The 19,029-nt window shown below is 43.0% G+C and overlaps 1 protein-coding gene across 6 annotated transcripts; it reads left to right on the top strand.

Annotated features, from left to right (window-relative positions):
• The first annotated feature begins 1,843 nt into the window (after positions 1–1,843).
• Positions 1,844–7,015, top strand: LOC147895417 (protein DETOXIFICATION 16-like). 6 transcript variants are annotated; one of them, XM_087383919.1, is made up of 10 exons: positions 1,844–2,315; positions 2,457–2,814; positions 3,056–3,600; positions 3,943–4,029; positions 4,132–4,188; positions 4,300–4,538; positions 4,769–4,887; positions 5,249–5,335; positions 5,564–5,644; positions 6,831–7,015. In XM_087383919.1, the coding sequence occupies exons 2-9, from the start codon at positions 2,536–2,538 to the stop codon at positions 5,627–5,629; spliced, it is 1,479 nt and encodes a 492-aa protein (XP_087240045.1). In that variant the 5' UTR covers positions 1,844–2,315; positions 2,457–2,535; the 3' UTR covers positions 5,630–5,644; positions 6,831–7,015. The 6 variants fall into 6 exon arrangements, 5 of the variants coding, with proteins under 5 accessions (XP_087240045.1, XP_087240046.1, XP_087240044.1 ...); XR_015542008.1 differs by lacking the exon at positions 6,831–7,015 and adding an exon at positions 6,636–6,758 and having other exon boundaries at positions 1,844–2,814; positions 5,564–5,898; XM_087383920.1 differs by having other exon boundaries at positions 1,844–2,814; positions 3,056–3,490; positions 3,943–3,983.
• The last annotated feature ends 12,014 nt before the right edge of the window (positions 7,016–19,029 follow it).

Genomic DNA, 19,029 nt, shown 5'->3' with positions numbered 1-19,029 from the left:
TTCTGGCTACCTTTTCTTTTTCGCCTAACTGCACCAGTTATGAGTGGAAGAAGATCCGTAGAAATAGTAGATGCTATACACTCTTTGATGGGGTGTTGTATTGCTAAGGCATGGATGGTGTATTAAGAGGAGTTATTGATGTAGAAGAAGTACCCAAAGTGTTGCAGAGCAAATTTACCATGATGGTTTTTGTGGTGGAAACTATACAATAGATTACACCACTAAGAAGATTCTGCATGCAGGGTATTACTGGCCAACTATGTTCAAAGATGTAGCTATGTATTACAAGACCTGCGAGCCTGCCAATTCTTAAGTAAGAAGGATTTATGGCCTGGGCAACATCATCCTATGATGTCCATTCATCCACTTCAAAAATGAGGTATTGATTTTGTGGGCCCTCTACCTATGACAACCCCCAAGAAAAAGTACCTTTTGGTGGCTACACAATATGTCACCAAGTGGGCCGAAGCTGTAGCTCTCTTAGCAGCAAATGGTAAGGTAGTATCAGATTTCATCTTTGAGAGCATATGTATGTGTTTTGGGACACCTATGCAGATTGTGTCTGATCACGAAGTCCATTCTTGAATGAAACCATGGAGTCGCTCATAGATTGTATGGGTATCGATCATCACACTTCCAGCATTTATTATCCACAATCCATGGGTCAAGTGGAGTGGGTCAATGGCCTCTTGTACGCATCCATAGGAAAAATGGCGGATAAGCATCGGGGCTAGTGGGATCAGAAAGTTGCTCAGGTGGTTTGGGCATACAATATTACTCACAAAACATCCACTGGACACACCCCATTTGAATTAGTATATGGTACCGAAGCAGTTTTGCCACTAGAGACAAAAGTACCTGCACTGAGGTTGGCACGGGAACACAAGATGTCAGAAGATGAACAAGTTGAAGCTAGGTTAGTTCAACTTGAAAAAACGGATGAGACCTAGCAGCATGCTTTGCATTATGCAGAGATCCAGAAGAATCGAAAGAAAGCCTGCTTGGATGCCAAGATCTGCAAGGGGTGGGAGTGTCATTTTGCAGAAGGAGACATGGTGTTGTGCTTTGATAGTAGATTGGACCACCAAATGGAACAAAAGTTTCTTCCGAAGTGGTTTGGACCATACTAGGTCATCAAGGAATGCAACAACCTCTGATTGATGATCTGTCTGCATCGACACATTTCCCTACACATGTGGGGCAATCCTAGGCACATTATTAACATGATGGTCCCCCCTTCCTGCTTTTCATCTCACTCTACGCATTTCACTTCAGGCAGGGGCACGCCTCATGAATGATATTTATATAATTCACCTTGTTTTAAAACTTGCGTAGGTACAAGGCGCATCACTGGAAGTCCAGAGTATAGGCATCGGCGATGTACGCTCGAAATACATCATACTAGGTAGATGTTGAGGTCGAAGGTTTTTGTATCGGCATTCAAAAATGGTTTTGGTGAATTCACTCTAGAGTGATGGGAGATTCTTCTTGGGTGATGTGAGGTTGTTGTTAGGGGGACATGTTGTTTCGGAAGGTACGTGGAGGTGGCGTGGGAGGATGGGACACTAAAAAGAAACTCCTTTTGGTGACAGGTTCACATGAGCTTGGCCTTTTATCAACAAAAAGTTCAAAACGCTTGTCGTGTAGCAACCGCGTGCTCAACGAAGTGTGCCAATTGTATAATATTATTTCTCGGATTTATAAAGAATCTCCTACTTTATCATACGCAGCCGAATCAATGGTAAGGTTTCAATCTCATCCACGTTTTCTATATTGTTACTCTGAACTCATGCAAAGCTCAATCGACAAGTGACCAGCTTTCGGGATAGTATACAAGATTTCTTGGCGGTCTCAGGACCTCGTTTGTACTTCAAGCAGACCGAAGATTGAGAGCGAATTCCCTGCACTTCGCTTACAAATATATATCTTCCTTTGCCTGCCCCTCCCCCTCCCTTCTCCCTCCCTTCTCCATCCCCCTCTCCCTCTGCTCTCATATATATATTCACTCAGAGCGCCAACAACATTCTCGAATCCCGAATCCTCCAACCTTCTCCACATCCTGAATGGCGATTAATCTTAGGCTGATCGTTCCCTCGTCGCCTCTTATCTAATAAATCTCCCCTTTAAAGTTCGTCTTGGGCACCTCTTCGATCACAAATTTTGAGCTCCAACGTCTTAGGACCCGAATTTGAGGTAGCATTTACGAAGCTCTTGGAGTTGAGACTTTGATGCGTTCAAGGGTCATTGGTTCCCGGTTGGAAATGGATGGACACCGGTGGCAAGATGGCCGTCTAAGTAGGAGCTCAGAATTGCAGGTTTTCATCACGTCTAAACCCCGATTGCGAGAACTTGCGTAGAACTGATTCTTCGCAGCTGATCCCGTCTCCAACCTACTTTACGAGCTGATTGTTGTTTCCCATCCACACGGCAAGCTGACTTGGAAACTGCGACCTCAGGAGTCGGGGATGCCCACATTTATATTCCATTCTCTTCTCGCACATTTTCTGACCATCACTAGCTCGAGCACCTGCCGCCATGGGTGAAGCACCAGACCTTAGTGAGCAGATGAATACAGTAGAAACTGCTGATGGCGAGCTGCTTGGGTCCACAGCTAGTGCAAGGCTCTGCAACTGCCTGGATATTAAGGAGTTGAAGCTCCAGTGCTACCTGGCTGGCCCCATGATCTGTGTGAACGTTTTGCAGTCCGCTATTCAGCTCATTTCGATCATGTTCGTGGGTCACTTAGGTGAGCTTGCTCTCTCCGGGTCCTCCTTAGCCACTTCTCTCGCTAACGCTACAGGCGTGTGCGTAATGGTAAGCTCTTTCTCTCTGTTCACGCGCAGTTTTATAGCTGTACATTCTTGCAACGTTCCGCCCCATCCTCGTGCTCCATTCTACAGCAGCATATCCGTATTCTACTCTAGCTCAATCCTCAAACTGCGAGATTCTGATACTATGTCTAGTATTGTCAAATGTATTTGGAAAGTTTAACGTAAGTAGCATCGAGAAACCAGCAAGGTCCCTGATGCGCTTTTACTTATGATTGTATAAACAGATGGGTATGGGAAGTACGTTAGAAACACTTTGTGGACAGTCTTATGGAGCAAAGCAGTATCGTAGGATGGGATTGTACTTGCAACGAGCTTTGATTCTGCTAAACGCAATAGCCATACCACTTGCGTTTATCTATGGGAGCGCAGGGAAGATTTTACTGGCCCTTGGACAAGACGAAGACATAGCCATGGAAGCTGGCGCGTATGCCCGTTGGTTAATACCAAGCTTGTTCGCCTATGCTACCGCCCAACCTCTTCAACGGTTCTTACAGACACAAAGCCTTGTTCTCCCTATGGTCCTATCCTACTGTGTCGCAGCATTGTGCCATATACCTCTATGCTGGTTGCTAGTTTACAGAACAGGTATGGGGAATCGAGGAGCTGCACTCGCAACAAGCATCTCGAACTGGATCAACGCATGCTTGCTGTCTACCTATGTAAGATTCTCGAGCAAATGTGGAAAGACTCGGACTCCATTGTCTTGGGAGGTCTTGCATGAACTGACAGACTTTGTCAAGCTGGCAGTACCGTCCGCTGCAATGGTCTGGTGTGCAGCTTCCGTATACCCCTCTCTAGTCATGTTTATCCACTGTTGCAATAGTCGCAAAGCTCTTATCCTCCTAGACAGATTGGAGAAATGAGTCGGTTTGAACCGACTTCTGAAAGGTTTTTAATCATTCTGCAATTGCAAGTTGGATCGTGCCCTTCTTAGTTGGTTATGCATCGGTTAGAAAACAATTGGAAATCCTAGAGAGAAGTTTTACATTTGCCAATCTTCAGTATGCGGTTGAAGAAAATAGGCTGGTATTTGGAGGCATTCATGGTCCAGGAGCTGCCTGCATCTTTTAGACTATTCCAGTCCTAAACTTCGTGATGCTTGGAATTGCAGTTTAGAGTGGTGGTGCTACGAATGTCTACTCCTGCTTTCGGGTTTGTTGCCCAATCCTGAGCTCCAAACGTCAACCCTTGCCATATGGTTCGTCCATTAAAAAATAACGCTCATTCTGTGTGGCACTAATGTGTGTTGTTTGAAAGGCAGTGAAAAATTCTGACTCCCTTTCGGTTTTCCTTACCACAGCCTCAATACCGCAAACATGACTTTCATGATACCATTTGGCCTGAGTGCTGCGGCAAGGTCAGTACTAAACGATTGGGAAGGCTTTTACAACAGCAATTAAACTTAGCTGTTGAAAGTTCCGATGTATGAATGAACATCGACTTGATTCCCTGTACTTGTCTAAATCAGCACGAGGGTATCAAACGAGTTGGGAGCAGGCCGGCCGCAACGAGCTCGGGGAGCTGTGCGAGTGGCAATTGGCCTTACCGTAAGCCAGGCCTGCGTTGTCTCGGTGATGTTCGTGTTACTTCGAAATGTAATAGGACGAGCTTTCAGCAACGATGAGAAGGTGATCATGTATGTAGCGACGATGCTGCCTCTTCTTGCTGTCTCATCCTTCTTCGACAGCACACAGGCAGTCTTCTCAGGTACCTGATGGTGTGATTTGGTGCTGATTTTCACACACAAACGCAGGCACACAGATACGCATTCTCTGAAGACTGATAATACTTTGTTGGTTTGCCTTTTGTCCTCTCTCTCAGTCTCACACACACACACACCCCTCATGCAGAGTGATATGATGGGTTCCAAGATTCAATCCTTACAGGATTTTCTTCATCCCAAGCATCTAATTGTTCTTGCAGCTTGTGAATTGTAGGGGTTGCAAGAGGCTGCGGCTGGCAAAAGTTAGGAGCTTTCATTAATCTGGGCTCCTTCTATGTTGTGGGTTTGCCTATCGGTTGCAGCTTAGGCTTTCTTACCCCATTGCAGGCGAAGGTATATTAGTTGCACTAATCTTGCCCTTAGTAGCATTACAATCACATCAATGCGGTTCAAATACATCTTCTTAGGAATGTGGTGTGGCTCTTTCTTGTCCGTATTTTCTTTACATTATTCAGGTAGACCACACCACGCAGTGTATTAATGGATATGATCTATATGGGAAAGACAAATGAGAAGCTTTCATCATAAGTTGAAATGGATAAGTTTCAATATTCCTTTTGGCAATTGTATGTATCTCAATTAAAACATACGCAAAGAGACGGAATTTTTATTGTTTCCATGCAAGAATAAGCTTGAGAAGCACTACGTGTAGCTTGTAGCTATTGTAGCTAACACCTTGTGTTTCACCTTATAGGGATTATGGGTGACAGTAATTTGTGCTCCATTCATGCAAATTGTTGCTCTTGGAAGCATTACATGGGTGACAGATTGGGAGAAGGAAGTATGTGACATCCAATCTGAGTCATCTACATCTTTGGCAAGATTTGCTTTTGTTTTGGCAAAAGCCTTAGAATATCCATCATATATACTATTGTCTGCCCCCTCCACCCCCCCCCCCCCCCTCCTCTCTCTCTCTCTCTCTCTCTCTCAAAATTTTCTATCTCCTACTTCTTAAGTCTTTATATGACCTTTTTGATTGATTATGACCCACATTTTTTTTTTCTAATAGGCACGTGGTGCAAGGGCACGTATCGAGTCACCTTCAAACTTGGAAGATCCATTCTTGCTACATTAAGCTATATCATCATAGGTAATATATGTCTATTATTCTAGGTTTTGTATTTCAAAATTGTAGCAAGAATGTCCATCCACATTTCCACTTCGAATGGTGGTGCTAGAGAAATTCTTTACCACTGGTTAATTATTAAAGTTAGAGTACACATTTGGAAGATTTAGAAGGTAAGAAAATGAATTCATGTTTCAGACCTAGCCTTGGCATAGGCTTGGTCTTAAACAACTATTAAAAATATAAAGAGAGAGTATATTTCAAATATTCCCTCCTAGGTAATGTAAGAAAATAATACAATGTCTGTGCTCAACAGATAATAGGATCTCGTATGCAAGAGAGAAAACAAGATAGTATGGAGAATCAAAAATTTGATTACCGTAGAACTGATACAATAGATGGCGCTGCCTCCCAACTGTGCGCTCCTGTGAAAGAAGCTTCGATGGCATGCTAGAAACAGTAGAAGATGGAGGCTGGATGCTAAGGAATCAGGGCTGTTGTAGCCAGTGATGAAATGGGTTTCACGGGCTTGCTCTTATATAGCCACTAGTCGTAGTCAGTTAGGCTCAATTGGGTGATCGACTCAGTCCGCCCAAAACGGTCGACTGGGGGTCGGTCCTAAAATAGGCCACCGACCATACGATAGAACCAGTGCGCAAAACAGAGCAACTTACCTACGGTTTTCGTTTGGCCCAAAGCCATCTGGGATCATCTGAGGCTCCGAACGGGTCCCGCAACCCGAGAGTGGACTGCCTCAAGAAATGCTCCGTCTACCCTCAGTGCAGTCAGTCAAGGGATGCCTTCCCGCACTTGCATGTAGCCTAGGTGGCGATGTGCCAACTCTATTGGAAGCCATCCAGCCATCAGGCCACACATGGCCCCCATCTGGTGTCCAAACCAGGACCTACCAGATAACCGAGCTACTCAAATGCCCTCTCCTCATATGGGGGGCTTATAAGTAGAGTTAGCTGGTTCCCGCGTAGTTACATGAGAGTGGAGCATTGATATCTAATAGGTAAAAGTGAGTACTTCAAAAATAAACATTTCTAGCCTAAGATGTCGGGTACTCAAGAAAGGTAAGGAAATGGTAATGGACATTATGCGTTCCTTCATTGGTTGGAAATTTACTTAATATTTCTTTTATGGATTCAATATTATTATGAAGGTTCCTTGTTTAAGTATTGCTAATTCTTTATTGTGATTTTTGCAGGCTTGTTGTTGGTAGGTGATATCATGAAGAATGAAAATGGTATACTCTTTCCCATACCTTTGAGGTCCAAACTTTTTACAAGAGATTCCAGTAAGGAAATGTTCATTCCATGTTTAGAGGTGCATCAATTCCTCATTATTCCACCTACAACATTTTTTGAGGTCTAGAGTGCTCACCCTTTGCAATAAAATGCCATTAGAATTCTACTTAATGAGTCAAGAAGTATTTATGAATGTCAATAGATCGGACTATTTTCATTATTCTTACACCATGAATGTGGAGTTCTCATACTTCTTTACATAAGAGTTAAAGCTTGATATTTTAACTTGTGGAGTTCCTATACTTCTTCACATACAGGTTGAGATTTCAACTTGAAGAAAATGTTGAGTAGTGTTATGTACATTGAGATTAGCATATACATATTCAAAATTTATGATTTTGATCCTTATGTTCTTGTTTGAGTTTCTTTTATTTGAGCTTATTGCAAATGGCTTCTGATAAATTTCACTCATGAAAGGCATTGGCATTTGTCGATGATAGATTTTAAGGAGAAAGTTAGTCATAGCTAGTATAGCACATTATACATAGTTGTAAGAAATGAAGCAAGTAATTCTCAAAACTTATTGTTACTTAGTGATTTGGAAATCACTTTTATTATTTCTTATTATTATTGAACTATCTTATATTATTAATGACCAATTATATATGCATAGATAAAAGCATCTTAAGTAGGAGTCCCAAGAATTTTATTAACGTTTGCAAGTTTGCATCATTGTGTTTAGAATAGTATGAAAATGATATCAATGTTTGTAACTCAAAAAAATCATCAATAAATTGAATAAATATATTGCCAGCAATTTACTATTACAAATGGTAATAATAGCATCTTAGCAAAGTTATTGGCAAGCTATTGCAGTATTATCGATGGTGTTTAAGAAATTATGGCAAGTATAATGATAGTATAGGTGATAAAATCACATTTATTAATGGTGATAATTTCTAGGTTTCCCACTCACTTTTGCCTGATAAAAAGCTCGCAAAAGCTACCAAAGCACGCTTCATTTGGCAAGATTCTAGTCGATAGCTTGTAGGTAGCTTGTATACCAAGCATGTTGCAGTAAGTGGAGCACAATTGAGTCGTGTGAGAATGAGGATGAGGTAGAGAGTTTTCTTCGTGGTTGCAAGAAGTGGGCGATTGCTCCAATATTTAGCATATTGGGGTAAGGCTTTACACTATGGCAAGCTAATGAATGCGATGGAGATTGAGATAATGAGATTTCCAAGAGATCATTATTGCTCAGTATTTTTGCATTTGAATCCAAACAAACCTTCCTTTTTATTCATTGATGTGTCAATTGTATCTGCAGAGATTGGATGGATACATGTTTATGCTTCTAGCCTTTTTGTTCGAAAAGCTATAAGCACAGAGACAAGAAATAGAGGCACAGTTATTGGAAGTAGAATGTACAATATGAGAATGATCTTCAAGTAGGATTCAAGATATTACAAATGTAGCTAAAAACATATAGGCACCTCGAGGGCATCACTATACATAAATCATCTATATCACGTGCGTTCAAGGCCTATTTGTGAAACCCATTATCTAAAACTTTATCATGAATAAAGCACACCCTTTTTCTATTCAATCTATGAATAACCCCCTTATATGATACCTTTCTATATATGGAAAATGTGTAAAAAGGGGATTTAAAAAACTCCTAACTAGATCTGTTAATGGTAGTGAAAGTCAAAATGAAGCTCCATAACCACAAGTGTATGCAACATCCTCTCTGCATAATGCTCATGAGTTTTCCAATCAAGGTATAGCTAGAGCATTTGTTGCAATCAATTAGTGTGACTATGTTGAATGGAAAATGTATTTTCTAGTGAGTAGAGATCCGGAGGTTCCCCTTGTATAAGGGGTCACATACTTGGATTCAAAAATAGAATTATTGCACTTTTCCATGCTCTGAGGGTACTTACGGTAGCTGGTGAACAATTAAATAGAGACACTTGGGAAAAGTAAAAAAAGAACAATTTGATAAGGTATGAGTGATGGCTCCAATGTTGCATCTACCACTATTCCAGTACAATCTTAGACTCCAATCATATAACCTACCACAAGTAGTGAGGCTACTCAAGCCCATTTCAGTAGTATTGGTGTAAGAACAACCTCAATCAAAAAATTAGGAGACAATCGTAGCTACACCACATAGAATTGGAGTTAGTTCTAGGAGTGGAAATTGCAACATGAGGTAAACATCAATTACAATGGTATTCAGATCCAAGACTTGGAGATGGAGATGATTCAATATGAGTGTGATCTTGTTAAAGTGCACAAAAAAGCATGTCCATGGACAATGCTAATTAGCACAATTTTTGGATGTGCTAATTAGATCCTAACACTACCCAAAATGAAACTCAGGGGATCGACCTAGAAAATTTTAGTGCACCATGTGCATTTAAAAGGAGGGGTATTTTAATTCAACTTTTGATTTTTTAATTCAACTTTAGAGAAAATTCCGTTAGTTCATAAGTAAAGAGGGGTGATTTTATTGGAGGGAAAATTTTAGTTGAGGGATTTTTTAAATACCCCATGAATGCATGTGATACCTAGGGTTTTGTAGTAATGCAACCCCCGAGCAATGAAACTTTTCTATATATCATTGGAAAGCTCTTGAACCAAAGAATGTTAATGTGTAATGTCCACCAAATTACGATTTGATTTGCTTCCATTTTATGAGAGCCACTTTTTTTTACTACTACTACTAACTAGCATAAAAAGCATAGCGCGTAACGTGCTTCTACTAATATGTTCTTAGTTGAATGATTTTGTGTTCTAGTTATCCTTTGACGATGGTTCATAAGGTTGACATGCAAGATGCATTGTGATACAGTGTAGGTTTCAAATTTATAATACATTACAAACAACTATATGTAACAAAGCATATACAAAGCATATACAAATAGATCACATCAACCACAATAGTTTCCAGCTTTTGCATAACATAGAGTGCACAACAGTTTCAAATGGATAGATGAATATAAAAAGATGCTTGTTGTTGAATGTGATGATGTATCACACGCGCACGCGTGCGCGTGCATATACACACACACACACAAAGAAAGAGAGAGAGAGAGGGGGAGAGAGAGAGAGAGAGAGAGAGAGAGAGAGAGAGAGAGAGAGAGAGAGAGAGAGAGAGAGAGAGAGAGATTTTATAAGTCCATTGATTCAAAAATGAAAGAAACTATGGGGTTACATACTAGCAAGTATTTTGATAGAAACCATAGGGGAGATAGGCCCAGACAAAGTTATGTAAACTGTGATGGACAATCCAAAGAGCAATAAAAAGGGTCGTAGATTGCTACAAATATCAGGGTTTCCCCAATCATATGCATCAATCTGCTACACTCACACCTTTGGACTTGAACTTGACCTCTATACGGATTGGTACAAGCATGAAGTAGTATGTTGCATGCACAGCTTGAACTTGGTCTTTATAGATTGATCCAAGCATGAATCATGGTTTAATAAGATTATACATCATGCTCATGAGGGATTATTCATATATCATCTCATAATCACCACAACAATTTGCAATTTTCAATGTAAGGAAACTCACAATAGAGAGCTACATGCAATGAGTGCCATGTTTCATGGGGATACTTTCTAGGAAGATGCAAAAGAAATGAATCATAAACCACATCACATATTCCATAAACAAAGTAATGGATTCAAATGATATTACAACATAGAATTCAAAATACATTTCACCAAGCAAGAAATCTCCTTACCAAAAATGCATCTTCCACCATGAGGCCTAGCTACTTCACAATCTCCTTTTGGCAAGCCTTATAGTTTTGGCTCTACCTTTTCTTAAGGGACAAGAGCACCTCCATCAAGAATGGAAGGTAGAAAATTTTTCCAAGGTGGTTATGGTTTGGAGGAAGAGGAACCCCAAGATTGGGGATAGGGTCAAGCAATTGAATGCTCACCCCAAGTGCATGGAACGTTGACCTATAGAAAAACCCTCTCAATCTTAGCAACAGGTGCCCCTCGAGATGGAAGACAAGGTGGAGGAACCCCATCTAGTTAAAGGAGGACGAGAACTTTTGAGAGAATCCACCACCAATAGAAATGATGAACACTTCCCCTCCAAAGAAGACGCAACAAGAAATCACTCCCCAAGCTATCGACCAGCCATAGATTCAACCCCAGGCTCTAATACAAGAGGAACAAGTCATGCCCCCCACCATGTACATGGTAGAGAAAGAACTAGACATGTGCCAAGAGCATATGAAAGACCACTTGTGGCACAAGATTTATAAGAAGAGGGAGTGGAATCTAAAGATAAGGTAGAGTCTCCTGATCTAGGTACACATGTTTCCACCTTTACAGATGGGAAACTACATCATGAATTTGTAAATTGGCTGGGCACACATGCACTCATTGGATTCATCCGTGGCACCAAAACCCCTACCCTTGTCATTGAGAATTGGGTGAGGAAAAAATGGGTCTAGAGAGGGTATCACTCTTCCTGAGCCATGGTCACCCAAGTATGGCTGGATAACTTCTTCCGGTATCTTCTATGTCGACCACATAGAAATTGATGGTGGTGGTCAACCCATTGACTATGATGGGAAAATCTTCAATGACCCCTATGGTAGCGAGTCGTCTTCCATCTGCTACCTTGATCCGAGTAGAGGAGCACCTAGTGCATTTTAGATTTAACTTTTTCATGATGCGGGCCACCATGATGTTGCATGCGGCACCACCATCAATGTACACATTCTTGATGCGGTAATTATCTATGATAACATCCACAGTGTGTGGGTGTCGATCAATATCTTCTGAGATAGATGAAATCTCCTGCACCTTTTCCTTCCTCTTGGACCTCCTTGTAGAAAGCCCTTGCTACGATTCATGCCTCACCTTAGGGCTTAATGCTATGAGTTGTGGGAGTGTGATATTCAAAGACCGGTTGGCAATCCCTTGAACCATCTAGTAGTCTTCTTGCCCTAATCCAATGGGGAAATCAAACGGAGACCACTTACTTCTATGGGATCTAGGAGCTCTGCTCTTCTCTGTAGGGGGACTTTCCATCTCAACATCTGGAGTCTCTGAAAACGATACCTTCTTCTTTGGTCAGCCGGGTCCTCAACCAAAAGAAGGTCTTGCAACTTCTCTACTTCTCTTTCCAAGATCAAGGACTTCCACATCGCACTCTCCTGCATCAGATTCACCTAGTATATTGGCATGTGGACCGTTCGGACATTCGGTGTGGTAGTGACTGTTCTAATGACAATCAAATAACACAATGTTGGCACGTTTCCTTGGAATGCGGTTGGCTTGCTTCCTGATTCCCATCATCTCAAGTCATAAGTCATTAAGTGCCTTAGCAAGATCATTGACACCAGGTTCTTCTGTTGGTGAGGCAGAAGGTGTAGAAAGGAGGGCAGCTTGTGGATGAGGTTGGGGAAACCCCCCAAGTGGAGGGTGAGGATATACCCCTACAGGGGAGGTGCATACATCCCAGGAGGAGCTATGGATACATTCGTGGTGGAAGAAGCTGAGGAAATGTCCCTAGCAGACGCTGTGAGGCTCTAGAAGGTTGGGGTTGAGCAAAGGCTTTCCTGGAAGCAAGGTCTGATTGACTTTGTCAAACTTGTGAGCGATCTCTTGTGCCCGCTCCACGGTATCTGGATCCTTCCACTTAAGCTTGAGACAAAAACCGTCTTCAGCCCCAGCAATCAAGAAACTCAACTTCATCCTTGCCAAAATCTTCGATCATTGCTGCAGTCAGCCTTGGCCAACTCTGAGGGACCGCCTCTGTCTGCTTCTCATACCATAATTGAGCCAATCCTTCGAAGAATGTGGGTAATACCAACAACTAGCGATCTTCTGTTAGGAAATTAAGGGAAACACATCGGCATTTGAATGCAACTATGTTTTCTTTGGGGTTCTCACCCATCTAGTCACAGAACACTAGGATGTCTGCCATTGAGGAAAATAGAAAGAAAAGGAAATGGTGGGGAGGTGGAGAGGGAAGAAAATATATTGGCTAACTACTAACAAGTGAGAGTGGTATTTTGAAATAAAATTCAGGAGATGAAACTTCTAGAAAACATATGTAAGCCAGAAATGGAGATTTGGGAAATGAGCGGAACATAGTGCGAGAATAATCAACAGCAAAGAAAATCTCATGAACAACCTTTATGGTCGGGCCATTATTGTGGGAGATTAGGGGCTCGGCACTGCATCAAGTTGTTCATGAGAGCAAAGAGGAGGGCCATTATCAGGGCAAGAAGATGCAAGGCCTCCACATCACCTTTAACTTCCTCTAACTCTTGCAATCTCCAAGAGATTTCTTCTAGCAGTGTGTGGTTGCATTGCAACTTCTTCTTCTAGGCAAGTACTTTCTGAATGATGGCCTTAAGTCGGACGACCCGAATAATGTAGTTTGGACACTTTGTTTGGCGGCGGCCACATTCCCACAATAATAACAATATATGACTCGCATGCGGGCGGTTCGCCTCCATGGGGTAGGTTCAGGCTTCATAAATTACTTTGAATTGTGTGGGCACGAAACTCCTTTGGAAATGGTATCTCCTTGGAACTCGCACAGCTCGAGCAAGTGTATCGGCCACACTATTCTTGGACCTTGGGATGTGACGTAATTGGATCTCTTGGAATTCTTGGTAGAGTTGTGTGGCATGTTGATGATGATGCGGGGCCAAGTACTCGCTTCGTACCTTCCAATCACCACTGACTTGTCGGCACACTAGATGAGAATCCCCTTGCACTTCGAGTTGGGTGATTTAATGGTCCTTAGCTTTCTGAAAACCGAAGATAAAGGTCGAATATTCAGCTTGATTACATGTGTTGGCGGCCATAGGAATGCTATAATGGAATTCCACCCCGTCGAGAGAAAGTAAAGATACTCCAACTCTGGGTGCTTTTGTTGTGGACTTATAGGCACCATCAAAGTGCATCACCCATGCTGACATCATACAAGGACCAAAACATGGACATCCCAAGTCTCTCGGTAATCAAGAATGGGAAGTATTAGGGGATGAGGGGAAGCCAACACTTCGGTGAGGCATGCAGTGATAAACAAGCTTACAATCCTTTGCTGATGATTTATTTTATGCCCAAATAAGATCACAACATGCAACTCAGCGTGCTGTACAAATGGTTGATTTGGTAGAAAAGGATTCCGGGGCTAAAACGTTTCAACCATACACATGCATATTATTCCATAGGAATTCAGAAAATCCTCACTGCTTGGCATAGTCATAATAAAAACTTTTGGGCTTCCCAGCTTCCCTAACCTTCTTCTTGTGGACTTTCCTCTTTCTTACTTTTAATGGTGCAGCATTGGAAGAACAATTGAAATCTAGCATCTTTGTCGACTAGCCTTGGGAGCATCAATAATAGGATCGGCACTCTCCATCCATCATCGTTACCTAGGAGGAAGTGACCCAAATGCACCAAATAATAATCAGATAGCACTAGTTTGTGAACTGGGATTAAATAACAAATCCTTAAGATGAATCCCCAATCCTCAGGGAGTTCCCACCCATCGACAAACCTTACTTCTCGTAACACCTCAGAAGATGCCAGAACTTCGACTGTTGTGCAACTTGGAGAATTAAAGTCGAAATCTTGCCAATGGATGTTCAGAATTTCAATTTCTTTTACATCCCATGATAAGAGCTTTCACCCGTCATCTGAATCGGCAAGTTGGTGGATCACGTGGCACTACAAGTCAATTGGGAGTTCTAGGAATACATCTCTCCAAGTAATCACGACTGCCGACTCAAGGGTTCGAAGGAAGTCCTCAAAAGTGTTTGAGGGATAAATTTTTTTTTTTCAAAAGGAGCTCAAAAGAATACAGGAAGGATCTTTACATAAGAGAAACAATGAAGTTGTCAAGAGCGACACGATCTTCATAAGTAGAGATTATATCCGAGCAGCGTTAAATTGTTGTATGACTTTGTGCTCCATCATTCAACGCTCGTCAAAGGCCTTCAACGCCTATCAATGGGAGAGGGAGAGAAGAAGAGGAATGAAGCGGCGACATGGGAGGACTAAAATAAAAATAGGAGAAGAGACTGTGGGAGTGGCAACATGAGTAGAGGGAAAATAGGAAGGAGAAGAAGGAGGGAGAAGGGAAAGGGTATGAACATCAATAAGAGGTGAGTGTGGAGAACAATGGAGGAGGAGAAGACATGATGGTATTGACAATAAGAGGAGAGAGTCATGGAAAATATGGGGATATATTAGAGCATGGTGGTTATACAAGAATGAGCGTGCTGCACCAAAGGAATAACCTCTCCTCTTATAACAAAGGAGAGGGGGCTCTCTCCTATAAATTCATCCTCCCACATGCATGGTGTGGACAGGGCATCTTCCACGTGGGTGGAAGGTGGTGCGCACCCTCAATTGCAATCGACAAATTGAGGGATGCATTTTCCACATTCAAGCCCCATATCTCTAGTGCAGAATGCACTTGATTTTTCCCTCTTATTTAAATACTCACATGCGTGGGTTGGCACAAATGACTCTTGCCACCTCAACCTAACTTTTTCTTTATGAAAAGAGTATCCATTGGACTATTCAACATGGGTCTAGCCCACATAGATGAGAAAGTCTAAGATGCCCTACCACCTCTACCAATTAAATACAATATGTCCCCTTGGCCTTGGCCATATATCACTTAATGTTTCATGGGATTGCCTAGGTGGAGGGGTGGCACATGGAGATTCCATGCCATCTCACCATACTATATTATTTGCTCCATGGACTATGTACAACACACCTATGGGTCCTCTTACTTGAAAGGGTGGCACATGGACATACCCTGCCACCTCAACCTTGGGTCCTTGCCACTCCATATTATATTCTACTAATGCCACACACATATTCACTTCTACTTATTACATTTAGAATGTAATTTTTTTTTGCGATAACACCACCAAATCAAGGGGAAGGGCTGCATCAATCTGAAGTATCCTCCTTGCACATCCTCTGAGGTGACTAACCATTTGTTGTTGACGAACTTCTAGAAGCCTCTTGAAGGCTTTCCAAGAACCTACGGAGGCGACAACGCCTCTCTCCCACCTGGACCACTGCATGTAGTGAGACATACCAAGATGCCTACCATGTTCATCAAGTATACTATCATTCCACATAATCGACTACCTGTCAATCTCTTCAAAAAAGGAGGGAGGAACACTCTGAAGGGTACTTCTGAAGCTGGGCTAAAAGCCTTCAAAATATCAACCATAAGCGGAGAGGAAGGAGACCTGAGATGGACTGAGGTGAAGATCCATCTGGTGAGTTCTCCACTATATGCTTTACCATTAACCTTCAATTCTCCTTCTAACCCTTAAACTCCTTCTCAACCTGGAACCCTCTTCTAAACCTTGGAACCTCCTTGTAGACCCTGAACCTCCCTCTAAACCCTTAAACTCTTCCTAAACCTTTCAACCCCCAATGAAGGCGAAAGCCTTCATTGCCCCAATCATGATTATACACGTTCCTTTCAGACATGCATGCACTGTGTTTGCTTACCACACTTAAGCCTACGTCTCTCACCGAAATACGACCCGAGGTCTTAAGCTACATTTATACTAAAAACAATGACACTGATATATCTGTAGGTGACAAAAAGCCTCGCAACCCTGCATACTAAGAATACCCTGCTCTTCCTATGGAAGCCGTGGGAGAGAGCCAACAATGGCTGAGGGTGAAAAGCATCGTCAACCCAAACATCTCTACCACTTAAACTGAAGAAAAAGGCATCCCAAGCTGCCCTCTCTAAAGAATGGTTGCCGCCCTCTCTACCCCCTTTTTTATCTAAGGGTAACTCTACCATGTTGAAGTCCCCTCCTATGACCCATGAATCTGCAATGGGGGCCCAAGAGAGAAACTCCTTCCAAAATAGTACACGATCCCCTCTATTATTAGGGATGTAAAGATTGAGGAGTCCAACCTTGCGACCCCAATCAAAAGAAGAACCCACTAGGCCCTCGAGTGTAAGATCACACCATGTTAAACAACCAACAAGGGGAGAAAAGAATCCGAAACTGAAATACAAGTACCTCCCCTAGTACCAAAGGCACGTACCAAAAGGTGTGTCCTGAAAGTAGCTTACCTGACTGGCATCAAATTTGTGCTTCTGCAAGAGTAAGACATCAATAGAGCCACTAGTAACACCTGGATGAAGCTAATTCTAAATCAGCTATATGCGATGGCGATGAGGGACGCCACCAAGAACCTCTATGTTCCAGCTAACAATCCTCATCAGTGGGAGGATGTAGAATGGAACATCTTACCCAACCTAGTAGCGGAAACGAGGGAAGACCTTCTGCTCAAAGAGTAAGGGATGGAATCAAGTGGCAGAAACTCAACAAGAGAAAACACCCTACCACCTAAAGAAGAAGACACTTGTCAACAGGAATATCCCAATCATTGACTCACTAAAAGAAGAGGGCACAGAGTCCTCCTCGGGGAAATTTGCCAGGGCTGAAAAGAAGTTCCTGTGAATCAGGCCCGACACAACGGTGCAAAGGATCCCTTCAAAGGGAAGTGGATCAACGGGGTACCCAACACCCTTTCCTCTATCCAAGAGGGAAGCTAAAGACTACTCCTGAGAACCTTGTATCTGAAAGCCTCCAACCAGAGAATGTGTGTGGTCAGGGAGAGGGGCTACCCCTGTGACAAGGAGAGAGGCAACCAAAGGGTCCGGGGGAGAAGCTGCAACCGGGGCCGCAATTGTAATTGAAGCATCCTGGACTATGTGAGGTGCAACACTAGGAACAGCCAAAAGAACCGGAGACTCCAAAGCTCCTAAGGAGGTGTAGTCCAGAACGGTAGCCTCCTGAACTGATGGGGGTGGAGGTTGCGTACGAACCGGAACCCAATATAAGTGTTGCGGGTGCCACTCGAAGAGAAAGGCAAAGAAGAGCAGGAAGAGGAGAGAGGAGGAGAAGGTTCAGAGGAGGAAGTAGGTAGGGAGGAGGGAAGCAAGAGGCAAGTTGAAGGGGCGGGGGAGAGGGGAAGGGGGGAGGAAGAGAGGCGAGAAAGCCCGGGGGGGAGGGCGGACTGAGAGGCAAGGAAGGGGGCGAGAGAAGGGGGGAGAAGGGGCAAGGGTGGAGGCGGGCCAAGAGCGGGGGAGAGGGGAGAGGAAGAAAGGCGAGGGGGAGGCGGAGGGGAGGAGGGGGATGGAGGGCGGGGGGAGGGGGGCAGGTAGGCGGGCTGAGGGGGGGAGGGGGTAGGCGGAGAGGGAGGGGAAGGGAGGGGCTGAGGGAGAGGGAGAGGAGGGCTGAGGCATAGAGAGGGGGAGGGAGCAGCATGACGCGGGGAGGAGCTAGCGGATTCTTGCTGTGTGATTTACATAGTATTTTGGCTGTCTACATTGTTGTAAATAACTCTTCCAGATCTGTATGTTTCTTTGGAGTTTTCCTTGGGTGCACACATCATCTGTAATTCTTCCCAACTGTTTGTGAAGACTGGTAAGTTTTCTGTTGGAGGGGATTAGTTAGAAGCTAGCCTTGGATACTCTTTTCTAGTCAGCTTATATTTGGCCCCTCCCCATTGCCTCTACAAGCTGCCTAGTGCAGTCCATACAATACCTACAAGGGCTAGTCAAGTTTCTTTTCTTTGCTGAGCATTAGTTATTTTACATTGCTCAGTATTCTTTGTTATCCTCATAAGTTGTAGCAGTTCTTTCTTCTCCTGTCAGATTTGTTGTGATAATGAAGCCTTCTTGTAATAATTCAATTGAGTGTGAAAGAACACTTCCAATTGAAGGGGTGATAGGATTACGATAAATAATGCAACTTTCTGCAACCTTGTATGGCATAGGCACTGAATGATTTGTGTGTACCTCTACAACGGTTCTACATTGTAAGGGGTCAATAGCATATTGAGCAACATTTGTGGTCGAGCAGCATGTAAAGAAGACTTATATGTGTGCTAGCATGTATCTAAATAAATCCAGGAACATGCCCAAACTCATCCTCTAAAAACACAACATGGTGCAGTTTCAATCTTATGATAGTCACTCATAAGGTTGAAAACCATCAACTCCATCACGCATAGCAGGGACTAGCTACTATAACATCCCACTGACGTCATCAGCGCCCAACAGTGGGTGTAGACCATAGTATAAACATATGCTCTCACACATAC

Source organism: Dipteris shenzhenensis, chromosome 13 (assembly GCF_047967505.1).
Source record: "Dipteris shenzhenensis isolate YYH24624 ecotype China chromosome 13, Dip_SZ_1.0, whole genome shotgun sequence".
NCBI classification, from domain to species: Eukaryota; Viridiplantae; Streptophyta; class Polypodiopsida; order Gleicheniales; family Dipteridaceae; genus Dipteris; species Dipteris shenzhenensis.
Note: the sequence above shows the minus strand (reverse complement) of the source record. Positions and strands in the feature narration are given on the sequence as shown.